At 40.6% G+C, this 22,147-nt stretch overlaps 1 protein-coding gene across 1 annotated transcript in view; it reads right to left on the reverse strand.

Moving 5' to 3' along the window:
• Positions 1–8,210, reverse strand: part of LOC122564606 (collagen alpha-1(I) chain-like) — a 378,414-nt gene extending 370,204 nt beyond the window's left edge. The window contains exon 1 of the mRNA XM_043719695.1: positions 7,939–8,210. Coding sequence (XP_043575630.1) covers positions 7,939–8,053 — 115 coding nt within the window. The 5' untranslated portion in view covers positions 8,054–8,210. The remainder of the gene's footprint in view (positions 1–7,938) is intronic.
• Positions 8,211–22,147: the final 13,937 nt, after the last annotated feature.

The following is a 22,147-nucleotide window of genomic DNA, read 5'->3' on the forward strand; positions in this document are numbered from 1 at the left end:
TTATCACAATGTGATATTAGTTTATTTGAAGGAAAGCAGCCACACCTCGAGTAGAACCTACATACAGTTATCTGTAGGAGATGGTACAAATACCTCCTTAAAAATACACCATCTATTGCAAAAATATTATTGGAGATTTTAGTAATGGATAAGTAGCTTAAGTGTAAGTGTTTAATGATTTTGTTTGGAAACATGCAAATTGCCAAATGACTAAGTTAACATGCTTTCTTATGATGTCCTTGAGTTACTGGAAAAGAGGTGTTAGCCAAATGCATTGCTAAAAATAACTGCGTTGAACTAGAAGGATTCCCAAAATTTCACAAAATGCCTGAGAATCTGACATCTGACATTGATTCAGCCAAAAGTAATTTTGAAACATACTTACATATGTCTTATTCCTACCTTCCAGGCAACTTTATTTTAAAACTGTAAATGTGCTAGATTTATGTTTTCCTACCACAAAGTAAGGAAGCATGCCAGGCAATACAGCTTGAAATGCCACGTTTGATTCATGCTTCTCCATTGAAAATCATAGCAGAGCACAGTAAAATAATAGCTTTAGGCAGCACAGATACAACACTGCAGCAGAAGCATCTCTACTGTGCAAATGCTTAGGAATTGGAACAATACTACGTACTTGTGTATCAGTCACTAAAAGCTCTGGGATTATCCTGTCCTCTAACTATCCCCACACATCAATTCTAGAAGGCTGCATAGGTCAATAGTTTGCAGGGATGTGATTAGTACAGTATGCATTGAGTGTTTGGACAGCTGTAGGAGATTTATATCACAGCTACTCCACCCAACAAATCAAACCATTCATAGCCAAATTAAGACTTTTGGATGAATTATTTGAATTGGGGTAAAGCCTTGCTTTAAAGATTTTCATGTTTTTAAAAAATAAAATCTCTTGTTTTCCATGTCAAAGATTAAAGGCCCACTCCATACCATTAGCTCCAACTACAACACAGCAGAAAGAAACAAATTCTCATCACTTTTGTGAACCCCAAATCTGTTTTCAGAACAACATATTTTCTTGATTTTCTAAACAGTTTCCATCACATTAAAGTCCAAATTAATTTGAGCACCAAAACAGAACTCCACCAGATCTCCCCTACACATCTAATGCCAGGTAGGGGAACCCATTCCACCTTTAAAAATCCAGTTGAGAGTGTGGTGCTGGTAAAGTACAGCAGGTCAGGCAGCATCCAAGAAGCAGGAGAATCGATGTTTCGGGCATAAGCCCTTTACCAGTGCAGGGCTTAATGACATAACAAAGAGGGTACCAAGGGGACCTTTGCCAATGCACAGCAAGAACCCAACTTGAGATAAGCAGCTGACTGTTTGCTGTGATACATTCCATCAAACTTGGCAAACTGTTGTCTGGAGCAGTATGTGAACGTTACTTTATACTTGCAAAAGCAGAGTGAGGAGAAGGAACAGGAAGGCAGTCAAGGAGCACAAGTGTCCTTAATGGAAATATTAGGACGTTAAGCAGACACAACAGGGAAATGTTTCTGTCTCCTAAAATAATCACCAAAAATGGCAATACTGCTACTCACTTCTCCAAGACGATAGTGGTGTAGTAGGTGCTTGTCTGTTCCCGTCAGATTGCTTTCTTCTTTCTCTTTAGCTCTTTTTCTTTTATCTTTCTTTTTTCTCTTGTCTCATTTTCTTTTCTTTTAAGTCTGGAGAGTGGCAGGTGAAGGAGGAGACCGCCGGCAGCAACACCAGGGCAAGGCTGTCACGGCTCCACCCCAGGCTGGAGTCCCCTAGTGAATGAGAAGCAGGGCCTGGGCTGGCTCTCCCAGCCCAAACTCGCAGGCTAGGCCCTAGGCTCCAGGTCCGTGGCGGCCTCTCAGTGCGGTGGTCTTGTCCCAGCGTGGAGGTCTCTTCCTCATATAGAGGTCTTCTTTATCTTCGTCTTCCAGATATTCCAGCGGTCTGGCAGGCAGTCTTGGAAATGTGTTGCTGGAAAAGCGCAGCAGGTCAGGCAGCATCTAGGGAACAGGAGAATCGACGTTTCGGGCATTAGCCCTTCTTCTCCTGTTCCCTAGATTCTGCCTGACCTGCTGCGCTTTTCCAGCAACACATTTCCATCTCTGATCTCCAGCATCTGCAGACCTCACTTTCTCCTGGCAGGCAGTCTTGTCCAGGGAGGGCGGTCTAGGCCTGACATGGTGGTCTTCTTTGGCGGAGGCTTCTGATCTAGTATTCCAGCGGCCTGGCATGCGGTCTTGTCCCAGAATGGCAGTCTCATTCTGGCTGCATCTTTAGGGTATTTCATCATTCCTAAATCGGCATTCCCTGAGCCCAGGGGCCACTAACTGAACTGTGACAAACTTTGTCTCAATTTTACTATTTAAAAATTATGTATGACTTTTGCCATTGATGTAAGTGCGATGGTGGGACGACTTGTATATTTCATGAAAAAGTCTATGCGACAATGCATTTCTATTCTATTCTACTATGTTCCCTATGGTCAGGTGAGAGCATCTCATATCCTAAACTGGCTGCTGCCTGCAAAACCACTGGCTCCTTCAAACATTTAACAGGAGATGAATGGCTTTAAAAAAATAATTAGAAGAGGTTTTGTTGTGATTGATTTCAGTTTTTTTCAAATAGTAAATATAAGTCAACTGGAAGTGCGTGTGACATATATTTTGCCGTTTGGAGTCCAAATTGTGGAACTGCAAAAGAAACTGGTGATTATGCAGCACTTCAATTCCACAGCCTCAGAATGACTGCAATAAATAATTGGAACAATGGTGTTGTTCTGAGATGTAGTTTCTGTTGGAGTGGGCAGTTTTTTTTTGAGGATAAACCAAGTACAAACTGGCTCAGTAGTTGAACAGGTGCAGCTACAGACTATTCCATTCTGACTCTTACAGCCAATTTGTCTTCCCCAGCTGACTCAGAAATCTCTTCATTAAATCCATCAAACTGAGCACAGAGCACCTTTCACGGCTACAGAAAGAATGAATGGTGCAACAAAAGGGAGGACTTAACAATGGGGAACAAAGCTCAATTGCAAAATACACAAATGAAATCTGGAAAGTTATATTGTTAATTTTCTTGAGACTAAATGCAACATACCATTCTAAAATACTGTATCAACTGCAGATCAACGTCATCAACTGCAGGACAGAGGAAGATAGTTTCAACAAATGCCAATAATGTTATGATGCACAACAATATCCCATTAAACAATAATGAAGCAAGTGACTTAGTGTGACTCATGTCAACAAATCCCACCAATCACCCTTCGCAGCACAACTCTCTGCCAAAACTGAGCCATTTTGCAAAGAAACTCAGAAACAGTGAATATGTCATGTTGAGATGAACAACAGCAGTCAATTAACTAAATGATGGGCCATCAGAATAACAATATGGGGGACCATTCAATCATCCTTTTGAAATACCTTCCTGATAAACTCCACTCCTTCTGATTACAGTGTAATTAAAATTTGAGTTTTGAACTAACTAAAACATTCCCTTTCGAGTCAATGAAATCCAAAATCTTCTTAAAGATAGTGAAAAACAAGTGAAAGAAAGACAACGGTACAGGGAGCCATTCAAGTGGTGAGAGGACATAGGAATGTAGTAATGATAGGAGACAGTAAAATTAGGGAGATCAATACTGTTCTGTGCAGCCAATGGACATGAGCCAATACTGTGTTGTCTGTTGGGTGCCAGGGCTAAGGAGATCCCTGGAAAGGAACTTGGAGTTGGAAAGGAGGGATCCAGTTGTCATTAACCTCATAGATACCAATAACATTGACAAAACTAGAAAGGAGGTTCTTCTAAAAGAATTCAAACAATTGGGAGCTAAATCGATAAGCAGAACCTTCAAGGTAATATCTCAGGATGGCAACCTGTAAAGAGGGGAGTGCCACAGGAATCAGTGCAGGGGCCACAATTAATAACAATGTATTGTAACAACCCACTGGAGTAGCACACACCAAACATATTCCCAGACTTATACAAAACGTTGACGTCCTTTCTTTGAAATGTGCAGAGTACATCAACTTATCTGATTTTCAGACCGAGGGTGGATGAAAGCAGGGACCAGATTGCTGTACTAAACAAGAATTTAAAAAATATATATAATTAGACTATAGCTACAAGGAAACAGATATAAACCATTAGCATATAACACTGCTAACTGAAACTTATAAATTGCCCTCATACACAGACACACATTCTTGGTGAAGGTCAAAAAACTGGCAAGTTACTTCAGTGGTCTTTGTTTCCCATTTCTGGTGTTGAGAAGAGCTTTCTTTGGTTAATCAGGCTCTTGGTATTCAGTTATCTTTCTTTGGAAGCTTCAATTGGTTTGTAAAAAAGTACAGAATGACTGATTCACTCGGAAAATTTCTCTGAATTATCAAGTCAAAGATGACAGCTCAAAGCAGCTGCTGCAGGATTTTCTTCAAGTTTAAAACTGAGATTTTTTTACTGCAGAGAACAGGCAGCTTCTGCCAGATAAAACAACACACTCAGCTATGTCTTTCGCTCTCTCTATGTCTGCATCTCTGTAACTTGTTTTTAGTTCCAACATGCTCAGTTAGCTGAGAATAAATCATTTTCAGTTGGTAAACAACTTCTCATTTCTTTACTGTCTACACATTGCAGGAACGAATAGTCATTAAAACTTGTGTTCTAGTATAGGTATATACCAAATTCCTTGCTATGAAAATATGCAATTATTCTAGTAAATTGTTGTGATTTTTAAAAAAATCCTTGCAGTCCACAATTTTTGAAAGAAAGATGCATACAAAAGGACACATTTCTTACAATATATTAATGACTTGGATGAGGGAAATGAATATACTATTGTTAATTTTGTGAGTGACACAAAATTAGTTGGGAAGATGCGTTGTGAGAATGACGGAAAGAGCCTGTAGTGGAATTGGATAGATAAAGTGAGTGGGCAAAAACTTGAAATACAATGTGGGAAAAATGTCATTATATGCGCTTTGGCAGGAAGATTTAAGGAGTTGAATATTATTTAAGTTAAGCAAGACCACAGACAGCTCCAGCACAGAAGGACTTAAAAGTCCTTGTTCCTGAATGACAAAAAACTAGCAGACATATTCAGCAGGTAACAGGAAAGGCAAATGGAACATTGGCCTGCCCTATTTTCAGAGAGAACAGAACATAAATAAGGAAACGTTGCTAAAATTAAACAAGGCAGTAGTTAGACTATATCTAGAATACTGTGAACAGTTTTGGTCCCCTTATCTAAGGAAAGATGTGCTGTTATTGCAAGTAGTCCAGATAAGGTTCAGTAGATTGAACATGGACATATAGGGATTTTCTTATGTGGAGATTTGAGTAGGTTGGGCCCATACACATTGGAATTGGAACAAAGAGAGGTGATCTTAACTGAAACACATAAAGTTCTAGGGAGGCTTGATTGGTTCAATGCAGGAAGGTCATTTCCCCTTGACAGTCTAGGACCAGAGGGGTTAATCTCAGCCATTCAAGACAGATATTGGAAAGTTGCAGCAGTAGCAATTCAAATGGAATGAGAGCTAAATTAGCTCGAGAAATATATTGAATGACAAATGTAACTTCATAGGGCCAAGAGCAGGTTATATTGTCAGGGACAAGCATAGAGCTTAAACAGTTCTCTAATTTCAATGTGTATGCTGGGAAATGTTAGTTGCATTTCGGAATTGGAAGAGCATTGAAGCAGAATAAACAGCTCAAAGTAGCACAGGTTCTGCAGTTAGTAGATTGTAGGCAGTTCACATCCAGCACAGGTGCCAGGGAATGATCCTTCCATGTGGTGGGAAATGGTCACGTCTATAGTGATGCTCTTCGAGCTGTTGATTGTTCAGTTCACTGATAGTAAGGATGAAAGAAGTCCACAAGCAGGATTTGAATGGTGAAGCTGAGTAATATTGGAACTTGCTGGAACCTAATGCAATGCTAGCTTATTGAAACAAGTTACCTGCAAAAGAGCTAGAATTGTGCTTTGAATAGATTCTGGAGCATAGCCTTAAAGATCCAGTGGAACAGTCTGAAAAGACACAGAATAGATATATAATAACACAAATACATGAGCTTCTGCTGAGGTGGTCTGTGACAAAGTAGGATTTTGAGGAAATTCCAGATCTCAATAGTGAGGAATTAGAATACCTACCAGCGGGGTCTGAATGTGTTTTAATGAGATTTGGTGATCCACAGTGTCATTAACATCCAGGTGGAATGTGGCTTGTTGGTATCAATCATTTGAAGTTTGACTGGCTTATTTGATATGTCTTTCATTCTGGATAATAAATTGCTTTCTGGTTCTAACATTGTAGGGTAAAACTGTATTTGTTTGTTCAAAACCACGTAAACAGGATCTTAAACTTCATTTATTTTAACTAAAAAAAATGTCACTGGTCTCTGACCAGATCATAACATTGTGAGGTGGTTTCATCAGGGATCATAACAGACATTATATGGAATATGCTCATATTTGACCCCCAGTTTAAATAAAATAAAACCTTTATTTGGACATGCTACCACTCATACTGCGGCAGGTGGGTCCTGACCCCAAACCTTCTGGTGTTGAGGTAGCTACAACATGCCATTTCAATTAAACATATTGTCAAAGCTTTTCAGATTAGACAATAGGCATGCCTAGTGCAGCTGAATCTTGCAGATCACAACCATCCCAGTTTCAACCATATGTGGTGCATCTGTGCAGGAAATTGAGTTAAATTGGCTCACAATCATAACCAGTGGCTAGAGACTCTGGCTGAAAAACAGTTCTGGATCCATCCATTTAGCACCCACATCGTTAAGAATCAGTATTGTTGCAAACCTGCCAAGAATGAAGGTCCAATCTCTGAGATACTGCTGCCAGAAGCCCAGAGGAAAAATGGCACTGACTATTCATTGAAGCATATTGGAGATAGAGAAACAGGGCTGTTTGATTCAGTGAGGGAAAAAAAAACTCAAGAAACTTAGTCAACCAAATGTGGCAACTCTGCAGGTCACACAGGAAGATCCACTTGGGTGAGATGAGAATGATTAAATCAGTTCAGCACCACTCAAATCTTACTGTAAGGATGACAGAACATTCCCAAAAGAGGAAAAAGCTGCTATTATAAAGTCATGACTTTGCAGTTTGCTTTTGTTAAGTTATGGTCCACCTGCAATTTATTTGAAATAAAATGAAATAAATCCAAAATCTATAGACATTTCAATGTTTCACAGTGCAGTAGGGCCCATCAATAATATTCACATCTTACCTCCAATAACCACTCAGTTGCACAATTTTACTGAAATTACAAATCAATTATTAACAGTTGCTTCAATCTTTCAACAAAATTGACAGCTCCTGTTGGATTTTACATTTAGGTAGTTAAAATTAGATATAAATTATTTAGATAATTAGAAAATGTGGATTTTAACAATAGCAAAATATTGCATGACCTGACATGAAATAGAATACTTCCAATCTGATCAATAGTTGTTAATCTATACTGAAGACAGTGGAATACAGCCGACTTTGACGCATTGTGTTCTGAAGTACCTGCGATGCAGAGAGTGGACACACAGCGCCACTTGTCGGTCTGGTCCAGATACAAACGGCCACTCAGGTCAGTGCTGAGCAAAACCACTCACAGATTAACATGTTTTCCACAAAATGCAGGGTACAGATGATCTGACATTACTTCAGTATGATATGAAATGAACAACAGCTCAATACAAACTGGTACAACATCAAATGTCATTACTTTAAGCTGATCTACTAACGATGAAGTTGTGCTAAGGTGTTAAAATGTTCTTCCTGGTGTCTGAATTGCAGCATTCATGCCCTGTGCCACCTTTTGCCAAGTTAATGCTTCCACCAAGATAAACAATCACCTCATTGCAAACGACTCCTCAGACGGTTCACTGGCAAACTGCAAGTGAACAAAGTTATCAACTGCTTACCTGTGAGTGGTGCCCCGGACCCCAGCTCTGGGTCCCCCTCAGCAATCGGTCCACAGCGGGACGCACAGAGACAGGATGACAAAAATAAAGCCACCCCAAAGCTCCTCCAGATCATAGTTTCGCCTGACTGAAGCTGTTGTCTGCCAACTCAATTAAATGAATAGGTTTGTTTTGTTTGAAAAGTGTAAAGCTCCACAGAAGTCAGCGTAAACTGGTCAGAAATCTACCAAGTGACTCTTCCATGCTGTGAGAATTCAGGAGAGATTGAAGGGGGACAGATGCTAATAACTACTGCCGGTCCTGACTTGCTCAATTCAACTTCTGCTCCTTAACCCCCTCTCCCTCCCCCAACCACCCGCAACATTAGCCAGGGGGTCGAATGTGCAGCCAACCAGCAGCACTCTGTGTCTAATCAAATCATCCAGCCTCCAGCGTTATCCCCCTACCCCGAGAGTCAGGGCACCACCTCCCAGGTTGAGCTCCTCGGTGGCTTAGTCTGAAAGGCAGGTACAAACGATTTGTGTATGCACTCCAACCCTCGCTGCAGGATGCTAGCGGGACTGAGTGCTCCTCCCCATTACATTTATAGTTAAGGAGCGGGAGACGGAGTCGGGGGAGTGGGGGGATCGGTGTAAAATTAAAACAGAACATAAGTCATGGGTTACTAATAGATTTAAAAGAAACATCATCTGTGGGGTCACCTAACGAAAGAGACTGCAGATTCAATCTGCAGAATGTTTCATTTTAAACCACTGAGCTCTTCTAACCAAAGTAATTCAATTCAGATTAAACCAGTTTAATGAAGTACATATCCTAGTTAGCCCCCACCTATGATTCTAGGGTGGGCTCTTTGTTATTATTCTGTGCCTTGCTTTATTACTGTTAGCAATGAGGCAGTCTGTCTTAATGACAGGACAACTGACAAGTCACACTTTTGTTTTAAAACTCATTAATGGGATGTGGACATTTCTGGCTGGGCCAGCATTTCTCTCCTGAGTTACTCTTGGAAAGTTGGAAGTGAGCTGCCTTCTTTAAGCACCAGTGCCCTTGTGGTGTACGGTCACCCTCAAGGTACAGAAGTCCGAACACACGCACCAGCTGGTTTCACAACAGTTTCTACCCTACTGTGTGGAATACTGAATGGACTCACAAACTGTTAACATTCGTCTGTACCTGCTGTTTACCTATTATTTACTATCTATGCTACTTAACTCTGTGATCTGCCTGTATTGCTCGCAGAGTACAAATCACAATAAATTCAATTCAATTCAATTCAATGCTGTTAGAAAGGGGGTCCCAGGATTTTGAACAAACAGCAATGGGAACACTGACAGTGAGGGAACAGAGGTATAGCTCCCAGTCAGAATGGTGTATAGCTTGGCAAGGAACTTGAAGGTGAAGAAGGGTGTAGGTTACTGAAGGTGATTTTGAAGGGGTCTTGGTGGGTTATAGAGTCAAAGTCATAGAGATGTGAACAGCATGGAAACAGACCTTTCGGTCCAACTCGTCCATGCTGACCAGATATCCCAACCAACATGTTTCACCATATTCACCCAGGCTGAATTGTACTTGCTTAGCTAAACAAATGCAACAAGCAAGAACAAACCAAGGTAAGTTAAGCATGTGTAAGTGTTATTAAAAACCAAAGCTCAGAAAAGAACTTACTTTCCAAATTGTAAATATTGCAGTGGGCTTGAGGATATACTGTTTTATAACAACAGTGATCTTATCCAATGTTAAATGTACAATCAGGGTATTCATCTACTATAATTGAATGTGCCAAATTATATTCTGACTACAAGGCTTTCTGGCATATTTGAAGTGCAACTTCCACACCTTCATTCAGATTTTCAGAAAAAGTGTAAACCAGTAGCCTTGTTTATTAATTTATGGCCCTTTATTGCTGCAACTGATCTTTACTTTTTAACATTGTGTTCAGCACTTGATAAATGAATGGCACACCATGCTGTCACTGTGTCACTGGGGAGGGAGTGAATATTGAGGGTGGGTGATGGGGTGATAAACAAGTGGGCTGCTTTCACCTGGCTGATGCAGAGTTCCTTGAGTGTTTTTGGAGTTGCACTCAGCCAGGCAAGTGGGGAGTATTCATCATGCTCCTAACTTGTACCTAGTAGATGATGGACAAGCCCCAGTGGGGATACAGGAAGTAAGTTACTTGCCTCAGAATTCCTAGCCTCTGACCTGCTCTTATCTGGCTATCCCAGTTCAGTTTCTGGTCATTGTTAATTCCCAAAATATTGATAGTGGGGGATTCAGTGATAATGATATCACTGAACATCGAAAGGAGATTGTTAGACTGTTTCCTATTGGGATAATTGAAGTTTCCCGAAAGACTTAAAGGAACAGCTTACCCCTGTCACTAGCATGCAGGCAAAAGGAGTGAAGAGAGTGGTAAATCATCTAGGCTTTCATTCTGCACAGGAATAATCCATTACTGCAATGTTTAGCAGATTGCAATTTTTAATTTTGTGAGACAAAGCCTCTATTTTAATACAAAAGCCAAGTTGAAACGCTATAATATAGAATCAGGATTTGAAAAAAAAATTTAAAATGCTACACGTTTGGAATAGAAACCCAAGATTTTTTAGGACACTGCAGGTTTGTCATCTAAAAGAAAAGATAAGGCTGTGTTTGATGTAAGCATCCATCAGAAGTGACAAAGTTTGTGAAAGGACTCTTCACTTTCAGGTCCACAGGGATCAGTGCTAGGGCCACTGTTGTATGTGATATACATAAATGATCTGGAAGAGGGCACTGTTGGCATGATCAGCAAATTTGCAGATGGCACAAAGATTGGTGGAGTAGCAGAAAGTATTGGGGACTGTCAAACAATACAGGAGAATATTGATAGATTGGAGGGTTGGGCGTAGAAGTGGCAGATGGAGTTCAATCCAAGCAAATGTGAGGTGATGCGTTTTGGGAAGTCTAATTCTAGAGTGAATTAAATGGAAGACCCTTGGGAAAAGTTGATGAGCAGAGAGATCTGGGAGTTCAGATCCATTGTACCCTGAAGGTTGCTGCACAGGTGTATACAGTGGTCAAGAAGGCATATGGTATGCTTGTCTTCATTAGAGGGGGTATTGAGTATAGAGCTGGCAGGTCGTGTTAAAATTGTACACAATGTTGGTTCGGCCGTATTTAGAATACTGTGTACAGTTCTGGTCGCCACATTACCAAAAGGATGTGGAACTTTGGAGAAGGCTTACAAAGATGTTGCCTGGTATGGAAGGTGCTAGCTATGAAGAGAGGTTGAGTAGGTTAGGTTCGTTTCCATTAGAAAAAAGGAGATTGTGGGGGGACCTGATTGTGGTCTACAAAATCATGAAGGATAGATAGAGTTAAGCTTTTTCCCTGGGTGAAGGATTCAATAACGAGAGGTCACGCTTTCAAGGTGAGAGGTGAAAATTTAAGGGGGATACAAGCGGCAAGTACTTTACACAGAGGGTGGTAGGTACCTGGAACGCGTTGCCAGTAGATGTTGTAGAGGCAGGCACTGTAGATTCATTTAAGATGTGTCTGGACAGATGCATGAGTAGTTGGGGAGTAGAGGGATACAGATGCTTAGGAATTGGGCAACAAGTTTAGACAGTGGATTTGGATCGGCTCAGTCTTGGAGGGCCGAAGGGCCTGTTGCTGGGCAGTAAATTTTCTTTGTTCGTTGTTCTTCCTTTGTTCACTTGACATGTTGATTATGCCTTCCCTACTTCATTTTGCAAAATCCTATTAAGGTGAACCAACAGTTTCAAATTCTACCTTTTGTTTAGCGGTGCTAATGAATCAGATTGTGCTCTTAAAAATAAAGGTGATAGTGGTGCTGACCTTACATACAAGAGGCATGGCAACTTCAGTGAAAATGCAAATACATGTTTAAATGTCAGTCGCCAAAGGTTTATGCCTAAATTGCACTTATTGCTCTTAGGTCTTTGTGACAATGGTATCTCACTATCTGGTTCAACCCTGAAATATACTTAATGGCATGAACTTGCTACATTTGTGCACTAGATGTGAACAAACCGACAAGTGCCCATCTAAGCTATCCACTATCCTGACTTGGAAATGTATCAGCTTTCCTTTAAAGTCACTGGATCAAAATTGTGAAATTTCCTCCCTAAGGACATTGTGGGTCAACATACAGCATTTGGACTTCAGTGGTTTAAGAAGGCAGTTTACCACCACCTTCTCAAGGGCAACGAGGGAAGGGTAATGAATGTCGGCCAGCCAGCAACATCCATTTCCACATAGGTGAATGAAAATGAAACAAAAGCCGGTCAGGCTTCAGAAGGCCATCAGCAAAAATTCATTACACCAGCTTTTCATGGGAATGCATCCCTCCCAGTCTCAAGCAACATAGGTTGGGCCATCTCGTCACAAAACGACTGTGCCCTTTAAATCAGTGTTCATCAACATAATGGAACAGAAACTTGAACATTTGATGATGATTAGAAAAGACAGGATGGAAGTTCAATAATGAGCACCTACCAGTATTTCAATCTTTATATGTCCTGTAGGATGTATGGGCCTGGTTACAGATCACAGCTTGCATATTCATAATCAGAACTATTATTCGACATATTCTTAAGCTCAGCAAAAGAAACAGTACTTTGTTACCGTGGTTTCTGGTTTTGAAGAGAAACTTCTGCAACCTGACAACTAGCCAGAAGTGAATGTTTATTCAAGCTGATAATGTGCTAAACAGGCTGATTCAGAACTAGAAAGGCACAGGAAGCCTTTTAATTCACAGTTCGGTTGCAAAAACACTGTTCAATTAATCAAAAGATGTTATTTTCAACACATTTTGATGCAAATAAATTGCTAAATGACATGGAGTGCTCCAGAAATTAGAAATACTCTCTGATAATTTTGTCAAATGATGCTATATGTCTGTGAATTAAGTTTGCTAATCAGCTCATGAAGGGCAGTGCTCATTAAGAGCTATTTGGAAAGGATGATTTTCCAGGCAGCGGGCCATGGAGGGGTCATTATGGCCAATTGCCTGTCCCTCTTCCGCAGCTACGTCCAAGCCCGGGTGTCTCTGAAGAAGGAGCACGCGGTGTCTACCAACACCCTTGACCTGTTCAGGGAGAGATGAGCACCGCAGGGAGTGGAATGCTTTAGTTCACCCTCTGTCTCTCTTTTAACTTAACCCCTGCCCTCCCCTTCACTTTTTTGATCACATCCCTTTGATGTGAAGGGCATTGCTTGTCACTGGCCACTTGGGTATTTCTTTTGTTTCTGGAGGTGGAAATTGAATAAGGATTTGTGCACCTTGTGTCTTTCATTGTGTCCTACGCCTGCACACATACAACATGGGTGCTAAGAAAAAGAAAAAAGAAAAACATTTTAAAAAATAAACAGGAGATAAAAATAAGCACTACTGCAGTTAGGCAATAGTGTGGAGTAAAAAGAAAAAAAACTCTGAAAAAAAATGTAAAGAATAATTTATATGAATATATTCAAAGTACATTTTGGAAAGACAAATAAGAATGCGGAATACAGGGTTAATGGTAGGGTTCTTAGTGAGGTGGAGAAACAGAGGGATCTTGGGGTCTATGTTCATAGATCTTTGAAAGTTGCCACTCAGGTGGATAGAGCTTGTAAGAAGGCCTATGGTGTATTAGCGTTCATTAGCAGAGGGATTGAATTCAAGAGTCGTGAAGTGATGTTCCAACTGTACAGGACTTTGGTTAGGCCACATTTGGAGTACTGTGTGCAGTTCTGGTCATCTCACTTTAGGAAAGATGTGGAAGCTTTGGAGAGGGTGCAGAGAAGATTTACCAGGATGTTGCCTGGAATGGAGAATAGGTCGTATAAGGATAGGTTGAGAGTGCTAGGCCTTTTCTCGTTGGAACAGCGAAGGATGAGGGGTGACTTGATAGAGGTTTATAAGATGATCAGAGGAATAGATAGAGTAGACAGTCAGAAACTTTTTCCCCGGGTGCAACAGAGTGTTACAAGGGAACATAAATTTAAGGTGAAGGGTGGAAGGTATAGGGGAGATGTCAGGGGTGGGTTCTTTACCCAGAGAGTGGTGGGGGCATGGAATGCGCTGCCTGTGGGAGTGGTAGAGTCAGAATCTTTGGTGACCTTTAAGCGGCAATTGGATAGGTACATGGATGGGTGCTTAAGCTAGGACAAATGTTCGGCACAACATTGTGGGCCGAAGGGCCTGTTCTGTGCTGTATTGTTCTATGTTCTATGTTCTAAGTTGAAAATGATTCCCTAAATACGCTTGAGGCATTCATAACTAGGGTAACTCTTGTGCATTTTATTTGTAAATATACATTTCCTCTGATTATTAGTGTACAAAACTTAACTAGAAGTGCACAAAAGCAGACAATACTGGGAATACTCAGCAGGTCTGGCAGTATCCATGGAGATAGAAACAAAGTAGGCAGTTCAGGTTAATGATCCTAACTGACAGTGCTTGGAGATGTGACAATGTTAAGTGGGGAGGGCAAGGAGGAACAAAAAGAAGCTCTTTGTTAGGATGCAAGGCAAGAAAGATTAAATAACAAAAGAAAATGGTGGCAAAAGGCAAAAGGATATGGTAATGGAATAAGAAAAAGGTATGTCTAGAAGAGCTATATATCGGAGTGACAGAAGCACTACCAAAAGCAATCATCTAAAACAGAAGAAAATGCAGCTGCACAATGGCTCGGTGGTTAGCACCACTGCCTCATAGTGCCAGGGACCCAGGTTCAATTCCATCTTCACCTAACAGTCTGTGTGGAGTTTGCACATTCTCACTGTGCCTGCGTGGCTTCCTCTGGACACTCTGGCATAGTCCCACAGTCCAAAGATGTGTAGGTTAGGTGGATTGGCTATGCTAGATTGCCCATAGTGTCCAGAGATGTGTAGGCTAGGTGCATTAGCAGGTAAATGCAGGGTCTGGGTGGGAAGCTCTTTGGAGGGCTAGTGCAGTCTCAATATGCCACATGGACTGCTCCCACACTGTAGGGATTCTGTGAAAAAGGGACAGTGGTTGTGATCTGACCTTGTTGAACTTAGTGGTCAGCTGGTAAAATGACTGGCTGAAATATGCCATGTTGTTTCTCAAGCTTTTATTAAACTTGATAGGCATGGAACCACAACAAGCAGACCAAACACAGCCAGAAACCCTAACCACCTTACCATACATCAAAGAAGTTTCAGAAATGACAGCCAGACTACTAAGACCCCTCAGAATCTAGTAGCACACAAACCCACCAACACTCTCAAACAAAAACTAACAAACTTAAAAGTTCCAGTACAACCCATGGACAAAACCAACGTCATCTACAAAATTCCACGCAAGGACTGCCACAAACACTACGTAGGACAAACAGGAAGAAAGTTAGCCCACAGAATACACGAACACCAGCTAGCCACAAAAAGACATGACCCTTTCTCCCTTGTAGCCCTACACGAATGAAAAAAATCACCATTTCGACTGGGACAACACATCTATCCTAGGACAGGCTAAGCAAAGACATGCCAGAGAATTCCTAGAGGCCTGGCACTCCAACTACAACGCCATAAACAAACATATAGATCTAGATACCATCTATCAACCCCTCAGAAAACGAACGGGAAATGACATCACCACAAACCCCAGGAACCCCACATCCAGGAGAAAGATATAAATAGAAAGCAGGAGACAACAGCTTCGCATTACTTGGAGATCGCCATTGATGATGTTACCTAGCCAAGAAATGAAACATCTGGATATCAAACCTACAGCTAAGCGAGCAAACCTACACCCTATTCGCTTCCAGTCTTGGGCGACTGTCTGTGTGGAGTTTGTACATTCTCCCAGTGTTTGTGTGGATTTCCTCCGGGTGCTCCGGTATCCTCCCACAGTTCAAAGATGTGCAGGTCAGGTGAATTGGCCATGCTAAATTGCCCATAATATTAGGTGCATTAGTCAGAGGGAAGTTGGGTCTGGTTGGGTTACTCTTCAGAGAGTCGGTGTGGACTGGTTGGGCCGAAGGGCCTGTTTCCACACTGTAGGGAATCTAATCTAATTTTAAAAATGTCAAAACAAACATATCAGTTTTGTATCCATGTACTTCTGAACTCTTTGCCTAATATTTTTAAAAATATTCAATTTTATCTTTTAGTTTCCCTTGGAATATCAAAAGTTTTCACAAAACACTCTTAAAATATTTAAAGAAAAGTAAGATTGTTGGGTAGCAGCATCTGTGTTTTTAACATCTGTATGCCAATCAACTCAAACAGCAAAGATATGACATGAGAGGTTTATCATTTGACTAAGGGTCTGCATGATGAAGCTATTTGGAGGCTGCTAAGCTTTTTACCCTCTTGTAGTGGGTGATAGATCAAAAACCCACTGTTTACTGTTTTGTTAGTTATTATTGTCAGCTGTGTAATTATGGGGTGGCTTTAACAGAGAATGGGGACTGGGTTTGGAAAGCTGGGCACGGGGTCAGTGATGTGCAATGCTGCTGTGATCCTAATGGATTCTAACAGTCACAGTGGTGTTGGCTCAGGTCTTACTAATCTTCTTGACTCGAGATTGAAGAGCAAAAGGAAATGACTATAAAATGGGGAAATAAACTTAATAATTAATAGACTTAAACAAGAAAGTTCATACAAATTATATATCAGAAGATGAGATTTCTCTGGTTTTAAACCTCCCCCCAGATACAATGCACGTATTTATACAGCAAGAGAGCTCCAAGGATTTTTTTGCAATTCAGCAATTTACTGCACAGCAAGAAGTTCCAACTCCTGTAGTTAACACAGTAATTCCACAGTCTGGCTTCATGACAAGTAAATCCTTTGATATCCTTTTATTAATTTCAGAACTGTGACTGCACAGGTCAGGGAAAATAGGTCTGCTGCGTAGACATTTCCTAAAGAACATATCATAAGCATAATCGCAGATTTGGGAGAGTGTTACTCTTGGTACTCTTATTACTTCTGAAATGCTGAATTCACATATCTAGCCTGCCCTATTACTAACCTTGGACCAAAAAATACACAATCGCTGTTGACAGCAGTGATTATTTTGTTGAAAACTCTTTATTTTCCTCATAGGTTGGATATTTTATCAAAGGTTAGTGTTGCATGATGTTCATGGGTATCACTTTGTTTTGAGTTGCCTTTATGTCTTGAATTTAAACAAACATTCAACGCTCATTAATCCACAGAAACTAGCTAGGTCCTCTTGTAATATAACGTGCATACACCTTCAGGTGTATGTAACTTGTGTACTGTCAATCATTAAATACCTTGGCAGAATATGATGAATTAATCCCACATTTTCCAACCTGTCTGAAGTAGCAGTGATGGGAGTGTGGTGGATATATTTAGCTCCCAGTTAACATTATATGCATGTTGTTTCATTATTTAAATAAATAGCCCACATCATCATTTCACCAATCCTTGTACATGAATTGGTATGCTTATGTCCTCGAGAAGAATGTAACATGTTGGTTGCTGAAGAATTTTGAAGTACAACATCTATATGGTACTGACAGCACAATTGTGAAGATTTACTGAGCAGAATAGAAGCCTCAATTCCATGGTAGTAGAAAAGATTTGATGTACATACTATGACTTCGATTTAGATCACACCACACTCCAGGCAAAAGCGATCAGATCCAGGTAAAGTTGTTCAAATATGAAGGAGCTTAAAAAGTAAGAATTATCTGCTGTGAGGATTGTGCAGAAACACGGATCAAATAGCAAGTCCAAGATGTGGTTACACTTTAAATGGAAATAATATGGGCCAAATGCTGGTAAATGGGACGAGATCGGTTTAGGATATCTGGTCGGCACGGACGAGTTGGACCAAAGGGTCTGCTTTTGTACTGTATAACTCTATGACTACGACTCTAAACTTACAGGAGAATTGATTACTGCTGAAACTAAATATGGCAAATTGAGCTGGGAAGAAGGATCAATACAATGACAATCAGAAGACACTTGGAAATAAGTTTTATTCTTCCAATGTTATAAACCAATGGGTATTCCTCCTACCTAAAATCATATGTGGGCAAAGCATAAATTTAAAACTGCAAAAAGATCAATGTCTTCAATGGCACCACCAAGCAATACATATGAGCAAATAAAGCAGTGGCTACCAAAACTATTGGAGCTCAGAACTAATTTAACCTTAGAATAGTTGGAAGAAACTTGCTTCTTATTGGAAATTTAAGCTAAAAATACATCAGAAACCTGAAAAATGGACACAAGATTTCCAACATACAATTGTCAAACAAAGCACCTGTAATCTCAATTTACTTTGGTTTTTCAATGGATAGAGCTATTTTGTTTGATCTCACTGTATCTGAAACAGATAAACAAGCTATTAATATTAAAATTGCTGCAAACAATGAAAACCTCCACCGACTGACCACATTAGGTCTGTCCAATGACAATCTCAAAAACCCAAATAAAATGTGGTCAACACTCAAAATTCAATTAGGAATTAAGCAAGACTTCAGAATACAAACTCTGTAATTTGTGTATTATAGGCAACAATAGAAAGATGATTGTTTCTATTTTTGAATTAATTAAAGGATTAAACTGTGGGTTGACAACAGCAGAATACTCTGATAGAATAATTGAGTTTGTGGCAGCATCTACCCTAAGTATTGGGATGTGTACCAAAAATACACCCTTGTCCAAACTAAAGAAGCACTAGTATGAACAGATTCAAGTATGAAGCCAAACCACAGGGTAGGTTGAATCTATTGGCTATGTGCAATTCACCCATTACTGACATGATAGCCAATACAGGCAAATGTAGAAAGTAATGACAGAGGTGCATGCTCACACGTGAAGAAAGAAATTTTAAATCACAGAACCCCTACAGTGCGGAAGCATGCCAATTGGCCCATCACGTCAACACTGACCCTACGAAGAGCATCCCATCCAGACCAACTCTCCAACCATATCATTGTAACCCTACTTTGGAGATGAAGGGCTTTTGCCCGAAATGTCGATTTTCTTGCTCCTCAGATGCTGCCTGACCTGCTGTGTTTTTCCAGCACCACTCTAATCTAGACTCTGGTTTCCAGCATCTGCGGTCCTCACTTTTGCCTACTTTTGACCATGGTCAATCCAACTAGCCAACACATCCCTGAACACAATTGGCAATTTAGCATGGTCAATCCACCTGACCTGCACAGCTTTAGAATGTGGGAGGAAACTAGAGCACCCAGAGGAATCCCACACAAACAGCCACCCGAGGGTGGCATCAAACCCTGGGTTCCTGGTGCTGTGAGGCAGCAGTGTTAACCACTGAGCCACCATGCCACCCAAAGTTTAATACCATTTGGAAGACATGCAGTGCCAGGAGGAATTGGAAGCATCAATGCCAAAAACAAAAGTCGAAACAAGGGACTTAAAGAAGCCAGAAACAAAAATAAAACAGGCGGTACAATATTTCTACCAGTCAAGAGCCTGTACCAAGCAGCATTAAGAAATGATCCATAAAATGTTGAGCCAAGTTATATGGTCAGATGATGAGGATGGCTATACCATCAACACAAAGTGCACTGACAATCTGCAAGGTAGACACCAAATAATATTTTGGCACAATGCACCAACAGAAGAATATGCCACCTTCCGAATGCTGGGTCAGCGTCATCCATATACAAAACTGGATGATGTTGCAGATGTAAACATCCTTCTACTTTGCACACTGAAATGTACGTTCCCAAAAAAGTGGCAAATGATGATCCAACCAAGACCAAATCACCGCATACATTAGCTTAGAGACACTATCCTCAGGACCCATTATAAATATTGTAACAAACTCACCCTGGTCACCTTGGATGGTTTATTCGTGGATACCACAGTCCCAGTGCTTGCAGCTTCACCAGATGGAAAGGACGTGTCCTTGTATTGTCAAGATAATGACATGGATCACCGACCACATGGAGCATTACTAAAAACTCAGTGATTAAACTGGGAGATGATCACCTAAATTTATAACACTGATCATCAGCCAATAGGCTGACCAAGTACACATACCCATTCTAAACTTTAATTTGGAATTTCTGATCGATAATCCCAGCAGTACATGATGCATTGATTAGAGAGCAAGGGAGGATGAAGGAAGCCCAGAACTAGCATGTGGGTAACGGATTACACAATTATCAAATATTACATTGCATTCCAACTGACTGTCCAAAACCTAACTGATGGCATCAGAAATCTAGAGGAAATCATCAAATGATACCCATAACTAAGACACTATCAAGTATGAACACTAAATAACCTGGCTGTGTAACAAGACAGCTACAAATTAGGACAATGCCACAATCAGAAACACAGTAATAGATATAAAGCACATGGAACCAGTATTCTAAAGAATGTACAAAAAACAGAAAATGCTTGAGAATCTCAGTGGCATTAGCAGGATTGGTGGAGATAGAAACAGAGCTAACCTTTCCCAATCCACTATAACTCTGCTATATTAGTTTCAGAATTATAGCATCTGCAGTATTTTGCCTTTATTTCTGCAAAATCACCATGAGTCAGGATAGATAAGCAAACTGCTGATATGGTTCAGAAACTTATAACTTTATTGCTATGTCTTAGATTTGGAAAAAAAAGTTACTTTGTTTTTGTGTCATGTAAATAGGTGATTCTTTAAAGATAAGATTTGCTTAGAAAAGAAAGGGAGAAGTTGTGATATGATGTACATAAACCTCTAAAGGTGCATACCTTAAATTACTATCCACCATTAAATTCCTTGACAGGATTTCCCTGATTGGCAGGCAACCCGAAGCAGTAGTGACAGAAGTTAAATGTAAAATATTTAGCTCCCAGTCACATTATTTATGTATAGTCTTATCTTGAAATGATGAACCTACATTATTGTTTCACCAATCCTTGTGTATAAAGACTTAACATCTAAGAGATGAAAATAACAGCTCCCACCTTCTGTGCTGGGGTGGTTGGTCTCAACCAGTTTGAGAAAGGGATAGGGCATATACTTGGTTTCAGGGTCTTGATGCATGGAGTGAAGAATTCAGCCAGAGTTCTGATCATCTTGCAGCTGGAAAGTGTGGGTATCAGGTAAGTGCAAGGGTCAGTCATGGCCGTTATACATTCACAGTAACTTGGCTCTACTGATATTCACTAGCCTGGCCCAGTTTGGAAAAGTAGATCTTTATTGAGTGTCATTGCTCATCACATGTCACTGTTACTGCGTCAGCACCATCAGGAAAGGATGAGAAGAAACAGCAGAGGGGAGAAAACAATACTCTTTTCCTAAGTGTTCTCTGCTTGACAAGGTATAAAAAGATGTGATGAGGTGAAACCATTTGGGTTGGAAACAGCTCCACAGCCACAATCTGAAAATGAAGCTTTAGAAATGGGTTGAGCTGGCTGAGAAAGATATATAGCTTTCCCAACCAATATGTATTCGAAGGACAATGTAATGGAGTAATGTGAGAGGTCTGCTCATCTTTGACCAGTAATTACTTACAGTAATTGTAATAATACAACATTGACAATATTACCTGCAGCGAGTGTGTAGGAACGCAAGATTCAAGATTGTAAAGACAATATTTGGGAACATGGAGAATGACTACTGCAGCCAACTAGTGTTCTTTAACATTTATACTGAGTAACATCTTTACACACACATATATGTCTTAGCAATGCTGAAATGGCCAACATTTTAACCCTACTGCGGCATCTGCAGTCATTGTTTTTACCTCGTTGATTTTAACCCTACTGCGAATCCTCTTGCAAGGATGCCTGCCTTGAAGAAGTTTTCCTCCTCTACAAGAATCTCAGGGAGTCCCTCTCCCACTGCAACTCCCAGGTCATTTCCTCTGCCCTGAAGCTCTTGAACCATGTCGTGAAACAAACTCGGTACCACAGCCACATTTGCTTCCTCAGTGCATGCCTCCGTAACCAACTCATCCCACACGGACTCCGGACCACCTTTAAACCAGCAGAGTTCAGATCCAAACAGGACAAACAGGTTCAAAAACACCAGCAACAGTTCTCCTTCAAGATCCTCCGCTCCACGCTTGCAGCAATGCGCCGGCACCTAACCTCTCTACAGTCTGCCCTGCCTCAGCTGAGGGCCACACTCTCTCAGAATTGCAAAGAACACACTCTGTACTACATCCTCAGGAGAATTCATACTCTCAACAAAAAGTATTTCAATTCCATTTCAAACATCAAAAACTGTAAGTACAACAAACTTTTATCCACC

Source organism: Chiloscyllium plagiosum, chromosome 30 (genome assembly GCF_004010195.1).
Source record: "Chiloscyllium plagiosum isolate BGI_BamShark_2017 chromosome 30, ASM401019v2, whole genome shotgun sequence".
Classification (NCBI taxonomy): Eukaryota; Metazoa; Chordata; class Chondrichthyes; order Orectolobiformes; family Hemiscylliidae; genus Chiloscyllium; species Chiloscyllium plagiosum.